At 49.1% G+C, this 17,097-nt stretch overlaps 1 protein-coding gene across 2 annotated transcripts in view; it reads right to left on the reverse strand.

Annotated features, from left to right (window-relative positions):
• CD99 (CD99 molecule (Xg blood group)) overlaps positions 1-310 on the reverse strand; it is a 50,727-nt gene extending 50,417 nt beyond the window's left edge. For both annotated transcript variants that reach the window (XM_069464524.1, XM_069464525.1), the window contains exon 1: positions 192-310. In XM_069464524.1, the coding sequence (XP_069320625.1) occupies positions 192-258 (67 nt within the window). In that variant the 5' untranslated portion in view covers positions 259-310. The remainder of the gene's footprint in view (positions 1-191) is intronic.
• Positions 311-17,097: the final 16,787 nt, after the last annotated feature.

A 17,097-nucleotide genomic window follows, 5' to 3' on the forward strand; every position in this document is an offset into this window, starting at 1 on the left:
CGCAGGCACAGCGCGTCCCGCCGGAGCCGCGGGCAGCAGAGCCCGGGGTCCCCGGCGCGCCATTGCCTCCCCGCGGCGGTGCGCCCCCCGCGCTCCCGGCGCGCGCGTCCGGACGCGGATCCCCAGGCCCGGCCCGCGAGCCCCTTTTGCCCCCGCCCCACCCACACAACCCGGCCCGGTCATCGGCTCACCCGGGGCGGCCACCAGAGCGCCAAGCAGGCCGAGGAGCAGCAGCGCGAGGGCGGCCCAGCGCGCCATGGTGCGCGCGGTGTCACGGAGGGACAGTCCCCAGAGTGGTGCGCGCGGGCGGCGGCGGCGGGACAAACCCCCCCACCGGGCGGGGCGGAGCCGGGGCTGGGGGCGGCGGCGGGGGAGGTGCGGCCCCGCCCCTGCTGCGCCCGCGCGCCCGCGGCCGTCCCCGCCCCGCGCGGCCTCCGGGAGCTCGGAACGCGGGAGCCCGGCGGGACCCGGGTCGCCCCGGCGGGCGGCGCAGGCGGCGAGCGACGGAAACCCCCTCCCTTCTCGGGAAAGTGTAGGCCGCCCTCCCCACTCGGCCCTCACGGGTCCCCCAGGGCGGCGCCAACAGGGAGCAAAGTGAAACCCCCCAACATTCTCGGGAAAGTGTGGGCCCCCCCTCTCTACAGACCCCCAAGGCGGCCCCTACCTGTCCAGAAGTGAAACCGCTTCGCTTCCAGGAAAGCTGTGGGCCCCTCCCCGTCCGCCCCTAGAAACCCCTCTCCACCTCTAACGGGGATCCAATGAAACTTCCCCGTCTCGGAAAAGTGGGGGCCCCTCCGCGCTGCTAACCGGCTGGGGGGCTTTGAGGCCCGGCCGGCGCGGACCTCCCATCTGCACCGGACCAAGGACCTGCCCCTCCCGAGGCAGCTTCTCCCTGCAGGCCCTGGGGCCAGGGTGGGGGCGAGTGGGGACTCGTGGTCACAGTGGGGACACCAGGGACACACCGCCCACCCCTATCCGGGCGCCAGGCCCCCCCTGGTCCGGGTCCTTGGGCGACTCGCCCCCTAGTGGGCTCTGATTCTAGACCCCCGCCCCCACCCCTGGCCACAGCTGCGGTACAGCTGTCCTTTGCCCCTGACTGCACTATATTTTGTATTAACATATGTCAACGGAGGAAAAAAAAAAAAAAGCCAAACTCTGTAAAATAATTTTAAAGAGATTTACTCTGCGCCAAAGTTGAGGACCATGACCCGGAGCGACGCCCAGGAAGCCTTGAGCAAGTGGACTGGCCGTGGCTAGGTCAGAGTTTGGTTTTATACATTTCAGGGAGACAGGGGTTATAGATAAAGTCATAAATCAATACGTGGGAGGCAGACATTGGTTTGGCCCGAAAAGGTGGGACATCTGGAAGCAGGGGCTTATAGGTTATAGGTGGGTTGAAAGATTCTGTGGCTTGTAATTGGTTAAAGACGTGAAGCTTTGTCTAAAGGCTTGGAATGTTTTAACACAGGAGGTGTCTATCAGAGATGAGCCACCGGACGTGAATTTGTTGTGTAAACCGAGGACCTGCAGGTGTGTCTTGTACACCCTTAGGGCTGTCAATGGGTTACAGAGGATGTCCCCAGGAAGGGAGGGGGGCTTGATGAGGCAGGTCTGACCTCCTTCCTCGTGGCAGGCGGTTTAGTTTTAGGATATTCCTTTGGCCACAAGGGGGTCCATTTAATCAGCCAGTGGGGGGCGGGGGCTGAGCCTTAAAATTTTATTTTAGTTCACGCATATTAGCCTAAAATTCTATCCATTTGCCTCCAGGGTAGTGGAACAGCGTTTCAGCCTGGTTACAGCCTGATAAACATCCCTGAATATTCCTGTGTTCTGCACCCCACACCCCAACCTATCTGTTGGGCAATTCCTACCCCTGCCAGCCAACACCTGTCTTCTTCTTCCCCCACCCCCAACCCCCACAGGCCACCTGCGCCCCTGGGACAGACAGAGGCCACACCCAAGGGGCTGGCCGTGCTCCCCTGCCCCCCAGCGCCCCCCTCAGCCATCTGAATGATGTCTGTCTTACTAAGGCAGCAGTCTGACCACGCACACCTGAATGCAGGAGGAGGCTTTTTCCTTGTCTTGGCCAGCAGAAGCCCAGCAGCACAACTGCGCTTCAGAAGCACGAGGATAATGCAACCGTTTTTCATGGAAACACTGCCTTGGAGGGGTTCACTCTTGTGGTTAACCTCGGTTGCCTGCTCAGCCTTGGCCCCTTCCCCTATGTGTTTCCTTCCCTCTGATTCTCTGCCAGTGAGCACTTTCTTTATCCCTGGCTGCAGTCTTGGGTTGGGGCCCATAGAATGCGTGGACCCTAGAATGTGAGGGCAAACAGGGCGACCTCAGGGGCTCCTCTTGTGGGCTAAGGGGATGGTGGAGCTGCTGCAGCCACTTTGGCACCGTGAGGTAAGTCAGCCTAGGATGAAGCAGAAAGCGCAGAAACCAGGGGCTTCGTGCCAACTCAAACTCCAAAGCCCGCTCCCTCCCTGTGAATGTCTCAGTTCCTTTCTATTAGCTCCAAAAGAAAGGCCCTACCTGTCTCCTCTCCTGCCTCTCAAGTTGGTCCGCACTGCAGCTGAACCTTCCCTGCACTGCGCGTCCGTAATGTTCCAGAAGAGTCTGGAGTCTGGGTGCATTTCATCACGGAGGGCACAGGTTGCTACCATCAGCCGTAATAACTGCATCATCGCTCTCCAGATGCCAGGCTTTGAGGCTTCTTTATTTATTTTCATGCAGAGAGGCATTTGGAAGACTTCTGTTCCTAATTCATTTGGATGCCTTCTGGCCTTTTTTCTTTTTTTTTTTTTAAGTGCTACCTTCCCTTGGCTCAAAATACTAATTTCCATAATATTCTGCAGACACTTCAAAACCGGCTTCAAGGAGCTCTAACTTCCAGAATGAAAATTAAATTAATTGCAAAGCCTCCTGCGTCGTATCCAAATGCCGTAGGAAGCATCTTTTAAGGCCGAGCACTAGGGTGAGGGAAGTGGTGTCAAATTCAGCGCTGGGGCAGTTCCTTCCTTTCTGAGCGTTTTACCAGTGGGACCTCAGGAAATGACCCAAGTCTGGCCATTCTCAGTGGCCCCAAGTGGTAATTGTGTGTGTTTCTGCCTAACCCTTGGTCACCCATAGTCTTGGCTGGGACCCTCACTCTCTCTTGTTTTTAAGGATTAATCCATCTCACTTTGGACTATTCATAGTGAGCTCTGCAAACCGCTTATATATGTATACTCCGTGCACAGACAGCATATGAGTATATTCTTTGTGCATGCGTGCTCATACACACACATACACACACACACACACACACACACGTGCACCCTTACAGACTGGTGTCTGTCTCCTCCCACTTTCCAGGGAGGACCTGTTGGTTCTTGCCGGCGGGGCTTTGTTTACTGACCTGGGAAATGTGTCTAAATGCACAACTGCAGAGCCCGGAGCAGGCGTGAAAAACCAACTTCCCAACCCAGAGCATGGGACTCCAGGAACAGAGAGGGAAGTCCCGGGGAGTGGGGAGACATGGTCACCACTCCCGATGAGGGGTGGAAAAGACACCTGGAGAGAAACCCTGGAATCCTTTCCGAGTTCCATGACGCTCACTGTCCTGTTCCTCTTCCCGGGGAAGCTGCCCCACCCCTTCCTCCCTCTTTCTCAGTAATGATTTGGGGGAGTCTGTTCCGGGGCCAAGGAGGAGGGTCTCCCCTGTGCCTCCCGCTTGTTTGGGGTCCACATTGCTCGTTCTTCTTGGCTGTTGTTCTCTGCGTTGTGCCATTTGGGGGAAGCGGCTGTGTCCTGATTTCTCCGTGGGACGGCACAATCTCTTGTTCTCTCCCTGGGTTATCTTTGGCGGGTTTTGACTTGGCTCTGCTCTCTGCAGCTGGGACCCTACAATTCCCTCCAGTGTGGGGGAGTCAGGGTGGCGTCTCCTTTCAGCCATGAAGGGAAGGGGTTGGTGGGGAAGAAAATCAGAGTCTTGGAGCTGGAACCGAGGCCCCGGCCAGGCTGTCGTTGCCTCCCAGAGATTCCTGCACCGTGGTCAGTGCTGACCAAGCTGCCATCAGTGAGGAGCACCGTCACTTCCTCTTGTCCTACGTCCCACGGTGTAGTCAACTGTGCCCTGCCGTGGCCAAGCCCCACACACTGGGACTTAAACCACAGATGTTTATCCTCTCACATCCTGGAGGCTGGAAGCCCCAGATCCAGGTGTCTCAGGGCTGGTTCCCCCTGAGGCCTCTCTCCTGGGCGTGTAGACGCCGTCTTCTCCCTGTGTCCTCACGGGGTTGTCCCTCTGTGTGCGTCTGTGTCCTCCTCTCCTCTGCTTATAAGGACACCGGTCCTGTTGGGTCAAGGCCCACCCCAGTGCCTCAGTTTACCTGAATCACCTCTTTGAAGACCCGTCTCCAAACACAGCCCCAGTCTGAGGTCCTGGGGGTCAGGGCTTCGATATATGAACTTGGAGGGCACAGTTTAGCCCCTGACACACAGGGGTGAGGACCCCACAGGACACGGGGGTTACATCTGCAGCTGGAGCTGTAGGATGTCTCCACAGGCCCCTCCAGGTTGAGGCGTGCACAGGCCACCTGTGCAGGTGAGGCCTTGCCGACAGGCAGAGGTAGACCCTGTTCCCCAACAGACCCCCCTGGCTCCTGCACACCCAGGAAAGCATGGTCAGGTTCCCTTTCACCTAAGCAGGTTCTAATCAGCCGGTGAAATGATACCTATTAAGGTTTAGCCAAGAACTGTGTCTTAATATCAGTATTGATAGAACAAGAAATATACATTTTGATTTTTAAAAAAATAACCTTTTCACCAAAAAAAAGCATTTTTGCACCCCCAAAAAATCACTTTATATGTTTTTTTTTCCTTCCCCACCTCCCCTTACCCCACCGGACCTTGACTGAGAGGAGCTAAGAGCATGAGGAGACCAAAAAGCCCCCAGGGAAATAGAGAGATATCATGGGTTGTATCAAGTTCATAGATTCAACCACTAAAGCTCAGAGACAGCTCTCGAGCAGGAAGGAAGAATTTCACCTGTGCCCAGGGCTAGACTTTGAGTGCAGAAGGTGAGACGGCGCCCAATAACCTTCCAAAAAAGTAGTTGGAAGCCAGACCAAGGAGCCGGAGCATAGCTTTCCCTGCGTGATGCACTCTTGGAAGGGCTGGCATTCCGAGATGTGCTGGCCGTGTGTTCTGGGAAAACCATTGGGAGACAGGAGAGGTCACCACAGCTCGAGCAGTGACCAAAAGCAATACAGGGGGACAGCCCCATGGAAAAAGGCTGGTGGCTTTGACTGCACAACCAGCTCTACGCATCCAGAACATTGTTTAAATAAATACATACAAAAAAGGTACAAATGTCCCATGCGGAATAATCCCAAGTAGTTAATGTCTATACTGCAGCTCTCAAGGACAAGGAACACAACTCCCCATGTCTTCCAAAAAGCATGTGATGGTATTAAAAAAGGGGGGGAAAGGAGTAACTTCACTGTGGCAAAATCTTGCAAACGCCACTCAGAGAGGAGTGCAGTGGATGGGTAAGTGGATGAAGAGAGGCACAGGTAGGTGGCTGGGTGTTCTCAGCCCCCTGGTCACCCCAAATCACAGGCATCAGACTTCCTCAAAATGTCTAGACTCTTCTTCTTGGATAGTCACAGTCAAAGTTGATAGACTTGCAGTCTGATGTGTGCGTATATCTCTGGTGCAGTGTTACCTGGAGTCAAGGTTAACTCTGGTGCCTTTTTCCAAGCTTGAGGTTTTGACGTTCAGGGCTGTCCAGCACCAGACATTTTGGCAGCTGCATCCTCCAGGGCAAAGCCCACCCCATGTGTTTTCCCCGTGTGTGTCCCCACCTGCTCAGCTCCTGCACGATCTCCCCCAGCCTGTCTCCCCGGGTTCCTTGGATGTTTGCTTCTCGGGGATTCCTTCGTGCACTGGCTCGTTCAACAAAGCTCTCCGAGCATATGCACCGTGGGACACAACCGTGAACTCTCACGACCATGGCTGAGCTTCTCAGAGCAGCAAGAGTTTATGCCTACGAGCCCTTGATTTGCATTTATTTATTTCTGTTTATCTGTGTTTACCTGCGGCTCCCAGTAAGCTGCTGAGCAATCTCATCTGGGCACGTGGTTGAGAGCCCAACGCAGACAGGCAACCTCTTAGAAGCTTCGTGACTCAATTGAATGCATGCAACACAGAAATTAGCTCCCTACAAAAGGCTAAGCATTTAGATAATGAAGGTTCTTATCATTTTCTTTGTCACTCAAGAATACACAGACACACACACATGCACACACATACATACATGCTATTCACGGAGTTGTGTCCACCTCCAAAATCGTTACATTGAAGCCCTGACTATATTTTCAATATGGTCATGATTAAGGTTAAATGAGGTCATGTGGGTAGAACCCTGATCGAAAAGAATTAGTACCCTTGTAACAGGAGATGCCAGAGAGTTTTCTCTCTCTCTCTCTGCCATTGAAGGCACAGCAAGCTCGGAAGAGAGCCATCAGCAGGAACTGAATCAACAGGACATTAATCTGGGACACCCCAGGTTCCAGCACCGTGAGAAAATAAATTTCTGCTGTGTAAGCCACCAGTCTGTGGTGTTTTGTTATGTCAGCCCAATATAGCATTTCCATATACACCCCTGTCCATCCACCCATCTGTCCATCCATCCATCCATCCATCCATCTCATGCACCTGTAAGACTAAACATTGCCCACCCTGTGTCCTTTCTTCTTTATTTCATAGCAAGCGACCTTGATGCTATAGATGTCAGCAATGTGCCAGCTAAAACGCTATATGCTCAGTCTCCTATGTAGGTAGATGTGACCAAAAAGACTAAGTTCTGGTTGATAACATGAACATAAGCAAAAGTTAGCAGGTGAAACTTCTGAGAAGTTCCTTACAAAAGGAGACAGATGCCTGCCAAAGACCACTTTTATCTTTCCCTGCTTTATCTTTTACCTGCTTGGAATAATGAGGTGATGTCTGGAGTTGCAGCAGCTAGCTTGGAGCAGGAGGCCACCTGGAGGCTAGAGGCCAGAGGCCACACTCTGCACACTCTAACAATGGTAGTATATAGGGAGCAAAGGAGCCAGGGTGGCTGGTGAGGCTGTACCAGCTTCAGACTGACTCTCTTGACTCCCTTTATGGGACAGAGGAGTAAGTTTTCATCTCACCTTTTTCTAAAGTGAGGTCTGTTTCAGTCTTACTTAAATCACTTTTATTTCTGCTCTCCATTACTAGGGCCCAATTTATGGTAGAGACCTACTGTGAGGTCCTTGTGGGCACCCCGAACAGTTAAGATGTGTATTAGGACCACACATAGTCCTGGTTGTACAGAGGCTCAAATGAAAGTTCCTGAGTCAGTGGAAGGGTGGATGGACAGATGGGTGGAAAGATAGGTGGACGAACTGAGGGCTAACTGGATGGATGGATGGATAAAGATATAGATGGGTGCATGTATATGTAAATGAATGGATGGATGGGTGGGTAGGTGGATGGATGGATGGATGGATGGAAAGATGGATGGATGAGTGGGTGGATGGATAGATGAATGCATGGGTGGATGGATGGATAGATAAATGTATGGATGAGTAGGTGGATAAATGGATAGATGGGTGGTTGGATGAATGGATAAATAGGTGGACAGACAACTAGATAGATGGATAAATGGATGAATGGATGGACAGATGGCTGGGTGGATGAATGGATGGATGAATGAATGGATTGACAAGATAGTGGAGTGGATGAATGGATGGATGGATGGATGGACAGATGGTTGAGTGGATGAATGGATGGACAGATGGGTAGTTGGATAAATGGATAAATGGATGGATGGATAGGTAGACAGATGAATAGATGGATGGATAAATGGATGGACAGATGGCTGGGTGGATGAATGGATTGACAGATGGGTAGATGGATGAATGGATGGATGGGTGGGTGGGTAGATGAATGGATGGACAGGTGGGTAGTTGGATAAATGGATAAATGGATGGATGGATAGGTTGACAGATGAATAGATGGATGGATATATGGATGAATGGATGGACAGATGGTGGAGTGAATGGATGGATGGATGGAGGGGTGGGTGTGTGGGTAAGTGCAGTGGAGAAATGGATGAACAAACAAGTAAGTCCCTTACCTGCCATTTTGTATTGTGTCATTAATATAACGTCCCAAGTATACACACATTGGGAAACTTTGAACTCATGAACCCACCTCTGCTGCTGAGGAGATGGCCCAGGGCCATAGAACTCCTCAGCGATGGGCTGGGATTAAAACCAAGAACTCTGCGACTCTGCGTCCAGGCCATGTGTCCCACATTCCTTCCTGACCGTCTCTAAACCACTGGCATTTTCCTCAGTGAGTTTGCAGCAGCCTCCGATAAAGAGAAATTCTGTCCAAGGCTTGGAAATTTGCAATGCAATAAATAAAAGTTCCCTAAGGGGGGAAAAAAAAAAGAGTGTGTTGTAGCCCGGAGTTGATGCATTGGCAACTTCACGGTTTGTGCCGGTCAGTGGTCCAAACCATTTTTAAAAAGCCAATTTACTTAATTTGGCCAAATGGATGTGTGGGCTTTGTGTGTGTGTCTTTTATTTTCCTTGTAACTATAACCGAGGTTGGGTCTTCTGCAGAAATTAAGGCGCAGGGAAGCTGCGTATAAGACACAAACAGCTACTTTGTTGATAGAGCTCACCCTTCGTCTGGCTCAGAGTCAAGACAGAGTCCACTTCCCAGAATCCTGCATTTGAAACCTGAATCCTGTCTGCCTCTAAGTCTGCTGAGATGGACAAACAAGCTTGTGGGTGAGAACTACGTGGGCAGTTAGAACAGGATCCAAGACCTGAGGTTGCAACTCGTTGGTGACACAGATTGGCCGCGATGCTCATGGCGTTGAATCAGAACGACTCGTCCCAGGGTGTCCCGAAACACAGAGCGTGGTGGAAGAGCTGTTTCAATTCATGCCTGTTGATGTGTGTTTATCCGAGTCACCCAGTAGGCTGTGATCCGTCTCAGTTTTGCTTTTAATATCTCAGTACCTGGCTGAGAGCCTGACATTTTCACTGGGCACTTCGGAAGCTTGACTGCTCAACTGAATGTATGCAAAGCAAGAGGGAGCTTGCCACAAAAGTCTATGCGATAACGGAGCTCCTAATTCTCTTGTCTTTTGCCTAAACATGCACACACACACACACACACACACACAATACATGTATACATGTGAAAATGGCCCATGGCAAAAGCTAACATACATTTGAATTATAAAAGGAGCAATTGTTTCAATTACTGTGTGTAACAAACTACCCCAAAACTCAGTGTTTTCAGAGAGTCACTGCACGTATTTTGCTCATAAATCTGTTCTGTGCATGGGGCTTAGCCAATGTTTCTTGTGCTTTGCCAGAAATCTGGGGGCTGAAGTCGCTGAAGGCTTGCCCACTCACATTTCTGATGTTTGAGGTTGGCTGCTGACTGAGACCTAGATCAGGCATATAATCTATGGGGACCACTGCAGAATGAAAATATGGGGTCCCTTTGCCCACACTTTATTAAGAATTTCAAGATGGCGGCATCAGAATATTAAACCAAGCATGGGGTCCCCTTCTGAGCACCAATTCAGCTGTACAGGTTGCGGACTCACAAAATCAGCCATAGCTGATTGGGTTGGTGAGACCGTATGCAGAACACCTACACATGGCCCCTCTGTGTGGACAGCTTGGGCTTCCTCACAGCATGGCGGCTGGATCTGAAAGAAGAATGTCAAAAGGAGAGAGAGATAATCAGGTGAAAGTCATGGTGGCTTTCTATGCCAGCTTCCAAATCACACGGTATCCCCTCTGCAAGAGGTCGTTCTCCAAAGCAGTCGGAGATACTAGCCCAGTTTCAAAGGATGAAGAATCTTGATGAAGAATGGCAAAGCTTTGGAAGAGAGTGTGGGAAAGACGTATGTATCACTGTGGCCATTTTGGGGAAATATAATCTATTCTCACTACAATATAGGCATCATAGCCACAGAGCTGGCTCAAGCGTATTTAAGCACCGTAACATAAAACCATGTGAAAATTACGTTCCTTTATCCAGTAAATATTTATTTAGTCAAGAGAGCATTGCAGATTTTATCCCAGTTGCTGAGCATGCAAAGAGCATGCAAAGTTCCTTTTCTTCTCATCAAATAGCCCAACAGGTCCATTGAGGGTTAGCAAAAAATTGATATATTTTATACCATGTGATGTGTTCTTCTGACGATGAACATATCACATGCTATGGGAGGGAAGGGGAGAAACGTAAAGACCATGTTGGATGATTCAGAAATGTTTCTCTAAAGACTGCATTGCAGCTGGGTTTTGTAGAGCATGTAGGAGTTTTCTGGACCAAGAATGTACAGAGATGCATTCCAGGGTATGAGCAGGACACTCTGCATGAGCAAAGACACAGAGGTGGTGGGAATACAGCCAGGACATGCATGAGTAGGAAGAGGTTTAGGAGGGGACCCTGGGTAGGTAACCTGGCACCAGACGGGGACCAACCTTGCGTGTCTTACCAGGTACAGCCCACTTAATGCCCAAGGCCACGGGGAACCCCAGAAAGAATCTAAGGGGGACCACGGCAGGCGGAGATCCGGTTCAGAAAGCTGGCTCTGCAGGGTGAATTAGTGTGGAGTGTTGGTTAGTTTTCTGTGTTAACTTGACCAGGCTGAGGGTTGCCCGTGTAGCTGGTAACACACACTTTCTGGGAGTGTCCATGAAAGCGTCAGAAGAGATTCCCATGTGAATATGCAGACTGAGTAGAGAGATTGTTCTCACCAACGTGGGTGGGCATCACAGAATCCAATGACGGCCTGAAAAGAACAGAAAAGTGGACAGAAAGAAAGTTTGCTGCCTCTCCTGGACTGAGACATCCATCCTCTCCTGCCCTCCCACGTTGGCCCTCCTGGGTCTCCAACTTTCCCATTGCAGATCGTCAGACTCCCCAGCCTGTAGAATCACACGAGCCGATCTCTCCTCATCAGCCTTCTTGCAAATGGCCTATTGTTTCTGTTTCCCTGGGGAACCCTGATGAATACACGCAGCCACTCGGAGGCCAAGAGGAACAGGGCAGAATCTGCAAGGTGCCTGTGCCTGTCCAGAGAGATTCCCAGAGCGTTAAGCAGAGATCTGCTTGTCGGGATGGACGGGAGGAGACCAGTCACCAAGACTTCTGGAAGACGAGAATTTATTACTACTATTGTTCAGATCAGAGTTATTTTTATAAGCAAATCAAAGAGTGTGAGACCATAAAGACCCTGTAGTTTTTTTCTCCCATCTTTCTGGCATTTTAGAATATTTTCTTCTTGTCCCAGAAAATAAAATTCCCGCACGGCACTGCCAGTTATTCTAGATTTTTTTTAGAACTTGCCAAAGCAGTGAGGCAGGGCGTGGTGCATGTCACAGCTGGGGTTCTAGCTGGTTAGCACCAGGAGGACAGTGTTGCTGAGAAGATCCTTCTACCCTGTGAGTCGTGAGTCAGCTACGAGAGCAGGTGTTTCGCTCTGACGTGCCTCGTGGGCAGTAGGAGTTTAGCAAGCGTCTCAGGAAACACAGTAGAACTGTCCCCCACCCGCAAAGGTTTCCCTCTGAGGGCTCAGGGAGTGTGGCGACCCTCCCACACCGTCTCTGGTCTCAGACACTTTTGTAGCATCTTCCTCGTCTCTGGGGTCCCACAAGTTTCGCGTTAAACAAGCCCAAATCCATTATTCGAAAGCTCCCATTCGGGAGGATTCGCTGATGCACATGTCACCACCTGTCTCCCTTAGAAACTCTGAAGGGTGAAGCTTACGCTAGACAGAGCTGATGTCACCGTAGCTGTTGGGGCCCTCCCCTGCGAGGTTGGACGGCGCCGTTTTCAGGCATCGGGTGTGTTTTAGGGCTCCCTGTATGATATAAAGATTGTTTGCACCGTGGCCAAGGTAAGTTCCCTGCTTAACAGGTGGAATCCTGTATCTGCTCCTGAAATCTTCGCCGGGGCTGTCCCTTGCTCTGGCCGGTGGAATACAGTGGACGTAACGTCAACGTTGCTGAGCTTGTGCCTTTAGACTCTGTTTGCACTCCGGCCCCGTCTTGGAAACCTGCCTGAGCGCCGTGTGTGCACATATCCGGGCCGTCCCGCTAAAGGCCGAGAGATCACCAGAGCCCAGCCAGGCTGCCCCGGCTTAGTCATCCAAACCAACCCTTCCCCGGCCGCCCGGCCGCTGACCACTGAGTCATGACTGAGTCCATCTGACAGCAGAGCTGCCTCGCCGGGCCAAGCCCGAACAGCCCAGCCGCTCAGTCATGAGTGAACTGATGGGCTATTGTTTTAAACCATCCCGCTTTGGGGTGGTTTCTCATCCGGATCAAACTAGGGACCATCCTTTTCAGTGAAGAAAAAAAAAAAAAAAACCTAGGATATATTAACATGCAGTGTAGAATTAATATTTTAAAAGGCATTTGGTTCAAATGTTTATAGCAGCACAATTCACAATGGCAAAGATGTGGAAACAACCCAAGTGCCCACCAATCCATGGGTGGATGAATACAATGTGGTCTATGTACACCATGGAGTTCTACTCAGCCACAAAAACAATGGTGATCTAGCACCTCTTGTGTTATCCTGGATGGAGCTGGAGCCCGTTCTTCTAAGTGAAGTATCACAAGAATGGAAAAACAAGCACGTCATGTGCTCACCATCAAATTGGTACTAACTGATCAACACGTATGAGCACATATGGAAGTAACATTCAATGGAAACCAAGCAGGTGGGAGGGGGAGGAGGGGAGGGGTAAATTCACACCTAACAGGTACAATGCACACTGTCTGGAGAATGGGCACACTTATAACTTTGATTCAAATGGCACAAAAGCAATTCATGTCCCTAAAACACGTGTACCCCTGTAATACCCTGAAATTTTAAAATGGGAAAAAAAAAAGAGAAATAAAATTATGAGAGCAAGTGTGAGATGCTGTTTGATGTTAGAAGAAAACCTTCTGTGTCAGTGTAACTATTCTACTGGTTACATTCTGTACTACATGTTCAAACTGGTTACATTCTGTACTACATGTTCAAACTGGTTACATTCTGTACTACATGTTCAAACTGGTTACATTCTGTACTACATGTTCAAACGTTTATTCTCTTTGCCCATGTGTCACACTGTCCGTCTTCAGTCCCTGTGGTAGAGGATGCAGGTTTCTGACCAAGGTCAACACAAGTCCCAGCCCTTCCCTAGGACTCTCCTGACAAGCCCGGTACTATGTGATTATTTCACCTTTGTCTGTATGAGTCATTGACATGTGGCATATAAAACTGTGTGGGTGACTTACCTTTTCCTTCAGGTATCCTTTGTCTTCATGGACACCATACCTTACACGCCCTTATGTTTATATAACAAGGACATGTCTTGTATACTTGTATTTCATAATCTGTGCTTTAATACATATTCCCCAGTGCTAAAAAGAAAAAAAAAGAAACAGCTGACGGGTGTGTACACTGCCCAAACCCTTGCTGCTTCTTCCCCAAACAGACCTTAATGAGAATTTACAAAGTCCTCAAGGCTGCTCTGGGCACCTTAAGGAACATGAGATAAAGCCGTCCTCCGGGAGTCTGCAGTTGTCTCTAAATGTCTGGAGAAAGGGAAGTGCACACATGCGCTGGGCTCAGCACCGTGAACCGTCTCTGTGGCTTTTATTTCCATATTTCATCATGTCTTGCAGACGGACGTGAAACCGACTGTTCTGTGGTTGGTCTTAAATCTTCTTCCAAGACTGGAGAAGCAGCCCCCAGGTTGGCCTTGGTTCGTCACGTATGAGCAGTCAGGAGTACAACAGGGTCCAGCGAGGAGCCGCTTGGGTGATAAACCACTCATTTCCTTCCTTCTGTTGCACGAGCGTCTTAGGCTTGCTCAGTGTAGCCCGCCACATTCACAACGCGCTGCACACCCTCCACCCTTCCTCTTCCTCTCAGGGGGGCCTTCTTACCATCCCTGTTATAAAAAACAAGGAAGCAAACCCAAGGCAAGGGACTCGTAAATGGAAATAGACAGAGGTCATTTTTGAACCTGTATCTTCCACTCTGGGTCCAGATCGCTGACACCTGGACATCCTACTTGCATGTGCTGTTCGTGCGCAAATAGATAAACAGCACTTCGATCAATGCACGTGTGTGTGTGTGTGCATTCTACACACCCATCCCTTTAATCTCATGATGGATTCTAGTAAACGATTAACCCTGATTTCAAAGAAGCTAGGAGGTTTTGCCACTTGGCACAATAAAATTCCGTTGGCGGGGAGTCCTTGGAAGTCTGCTTCGGAGATGGAGATGGGATCCTTTTTGGTTCCGGACATGGTTATTTCACAATTCAGAAAGGAATTTTAGATTTCGGAATGTAGCAAGAAACGTAGCAAGAAATGTAAGATATGCCCCTTTTCCCAACTGTTTCCAGTATGATTTTTACAAATTGTGATTGTTTTTTTTTTACCTTGCATTTTTAAATAATTATAGACTCCCTGGAAGTTGCATGAATGCAAGGTCAGTATCTAGAGCCCCAGGTACCCTTAATTCAGCTTCATTTTACATCAGGGGCGCCCAACCTATGATGAGTTGTTTCATTATATATTACAATGTATGCATTTCATTATATATCGTTTCCTTATATATTACAATGTATACATTTCATTATACATTGTTTCCTTATATATTACAATGTATATGTTTCATTATACTACAATGTGTATGTCTCATTATACATTGTTTCATTGTATATTACAGTGTATACATTTCATTACACATTGTTTTGTTGTTTATTACAGTGTGTATGTTTCATTATATATATTCAGCTTCATTTTACATCAGGGGCACCCAATCTATGGTGAGTTGTTTCATTATATATTACAATGTATACATTTCATTATATATCGGTTCATTATATATTACAGTGTATGCATTTCATTATACATTGTTTCCTTACATATTACAATGTATACATTGTTTCGGTATATATTGCACTGTATATGTTTCATTATACTACAATGTATACGTTTCATTATACATTGTTTTATTATATATTACAGTGTATACGTTTCATTATACATTGTTTTGTTGTATATTACAGTGTATACGTTTCATTATACATTGTTTTGTTGTATATTACAGTGTATACGTTTCATTACGCATTGTTTCATTGTATATTACAGTGTATACATTTCATTACACATTGTTTCGTGGTTTATTACAGTGTATAAATTTCATTATATATTGTTTCATTGTATATTACAATGTATACATTTCATTATATATTGTTTCATTATATATTACAATGCAATAATAATAGAAAACAGTGCACCATAAATGGAATGCACTTGAATCATCCCCAAACCAGCCCCAGTCTGTGGAAAAATTTTCTTCCACGAAAATGGTCCCTGCTGCTGAAAAGGTTGGGGACCGCTGTTTTACATCATGCTGGAGAACAACATCTAAACCAGGGCACCAACATTGCCACATTTCTTTTAACAAGACCCCAGACCTTCATAAGTTGTCGTCAGTTCGAGCAGCTTGAATTCTACACCTCTTTGCCGTCTCCAACACACACGAACAGACTTATAATTAATCAGCGAATCCAAAAAACTTTATGGAATAGCAATTCTAGACTAAAGTCTGGGAGAAATACCTACCCAATGTCTAGAATGTTCACCATGCCAAGTCTTCCATGCCAGGGGTTCAGGAGCCCTTGTAGGTTTATGCTGAAGGGTCTTGCTGCTCCAAATCACACATCACCGGAAAACCTGTGCCTCGTGTCCAGGGATTTTTTTCTTTATATAGAGAAATTTATTATTTTCTTAAATTTCAGAATATTATGGAGGTACAAAAGTTTTGATTACATAAATTGCTTTTGTACCATCGAGTCAAAGTTGTAAGTGTGTCCATCCCCCAGACAGTGTGCATCGTACCCGTTAGGTGTGAATATACCCATCCCCTCCTCCCCCTCCCACCTGATTGATTTCCGATGAGTGTTATCTCCATAAGTGTTGATCAATTAATACCAATTTGATGGTGAGTCCATGTGGTGCTTGTTTTTCCATTCTTGTGACACTTCACTTAGTAGAATGGGCTCCAGCTCCATCCAGGATAATACAAGAGGTGCTAGATCTCCATTGTTTCTTGTGGCTGAGCAGTGCTTCATGATGTACACATGCCGCATTGCCTTGAATGGGGAGAAGGACATACATTCCCTGGGGTTGCTTTAAGCTGCCAGGTGCGGTTTGTTTATTGGGTCACACAGATGAAGGTGGACGTAAAATGGCCCCACAAAACCGGCCTGCACCAGGGAGTGTTTGAGAAATGAACGAACGCAGGCCTGGAAGGACAAGAGACCAGCCCAGACTGCAGGGAGCAAATGATTCCATCCGTCGGCGTCCAGGTACGCAGGGCTGCATGGAGCTACCCAGGGATGGGGAAGCCGGATGTGGACGCCCCCAGACCCCAGGCTGCTTCTTGGGCTGTTGAGAGCTGAGCTGGAGCAGCTGACGGGGCCTGGGCTCAGAGTCAGGAGCTGTGGCCCGGGGAGCTCGTGCCACAACCTGAGGGTCCCAGAAGGGACCAGGGGTCTATATGAGTGTCCTGGGGCTGCCATAACAAATGACCCTAAACTGGGGACCTAAAACAACAGAGATTTATCCTCTCCCAGTCCCGGAGCCCAGGAGTGTGAGACACAGGTGTCTCGGGGCCGCGCTCCCTCCGCAGGCTCCAGGGGAGGCTCCTTCCTGCCTCTTCCAGCTCCTGGGGGCTCCAGGCGTCCCTGGGCTTGTGGCCGCGTCACTCCAGCCTCTGCCTCCGTCTCCACGTGGCTTCTTCTCTGCGTCTGTGTCTCCTCTGCTGTCCCTTAGGAGGACACTGTCACTGCATTTAGGGCCCACCTAATGCACAATGATGTCATCTCAAGATCCTTCACTTAATTGCATCTGCAAAGACCCTATTTCCACATAAGGTGACATTCTGAGATTCCTGGCAGACACAAATTTGGGGGGACCTTACTCCAATACAGGTCTTTGGCCCCATCTCACTTCCCCCCACAAGACT

This window comes from Eulemur rufifrons, chromosome 30 (genome assembly GCF_041146395.1).
Source record: "Eulemur rufifrons isolate Redbay chromosome 30, OSU_ERuf_1, whole genome shotgun sequence".
NCBI classification, from domain to species: Eukaryota; Metazoa; Chordata; class Mammalia; order Primates; family Lemuridae; genus Eulemur; species Eulemur rufifrons.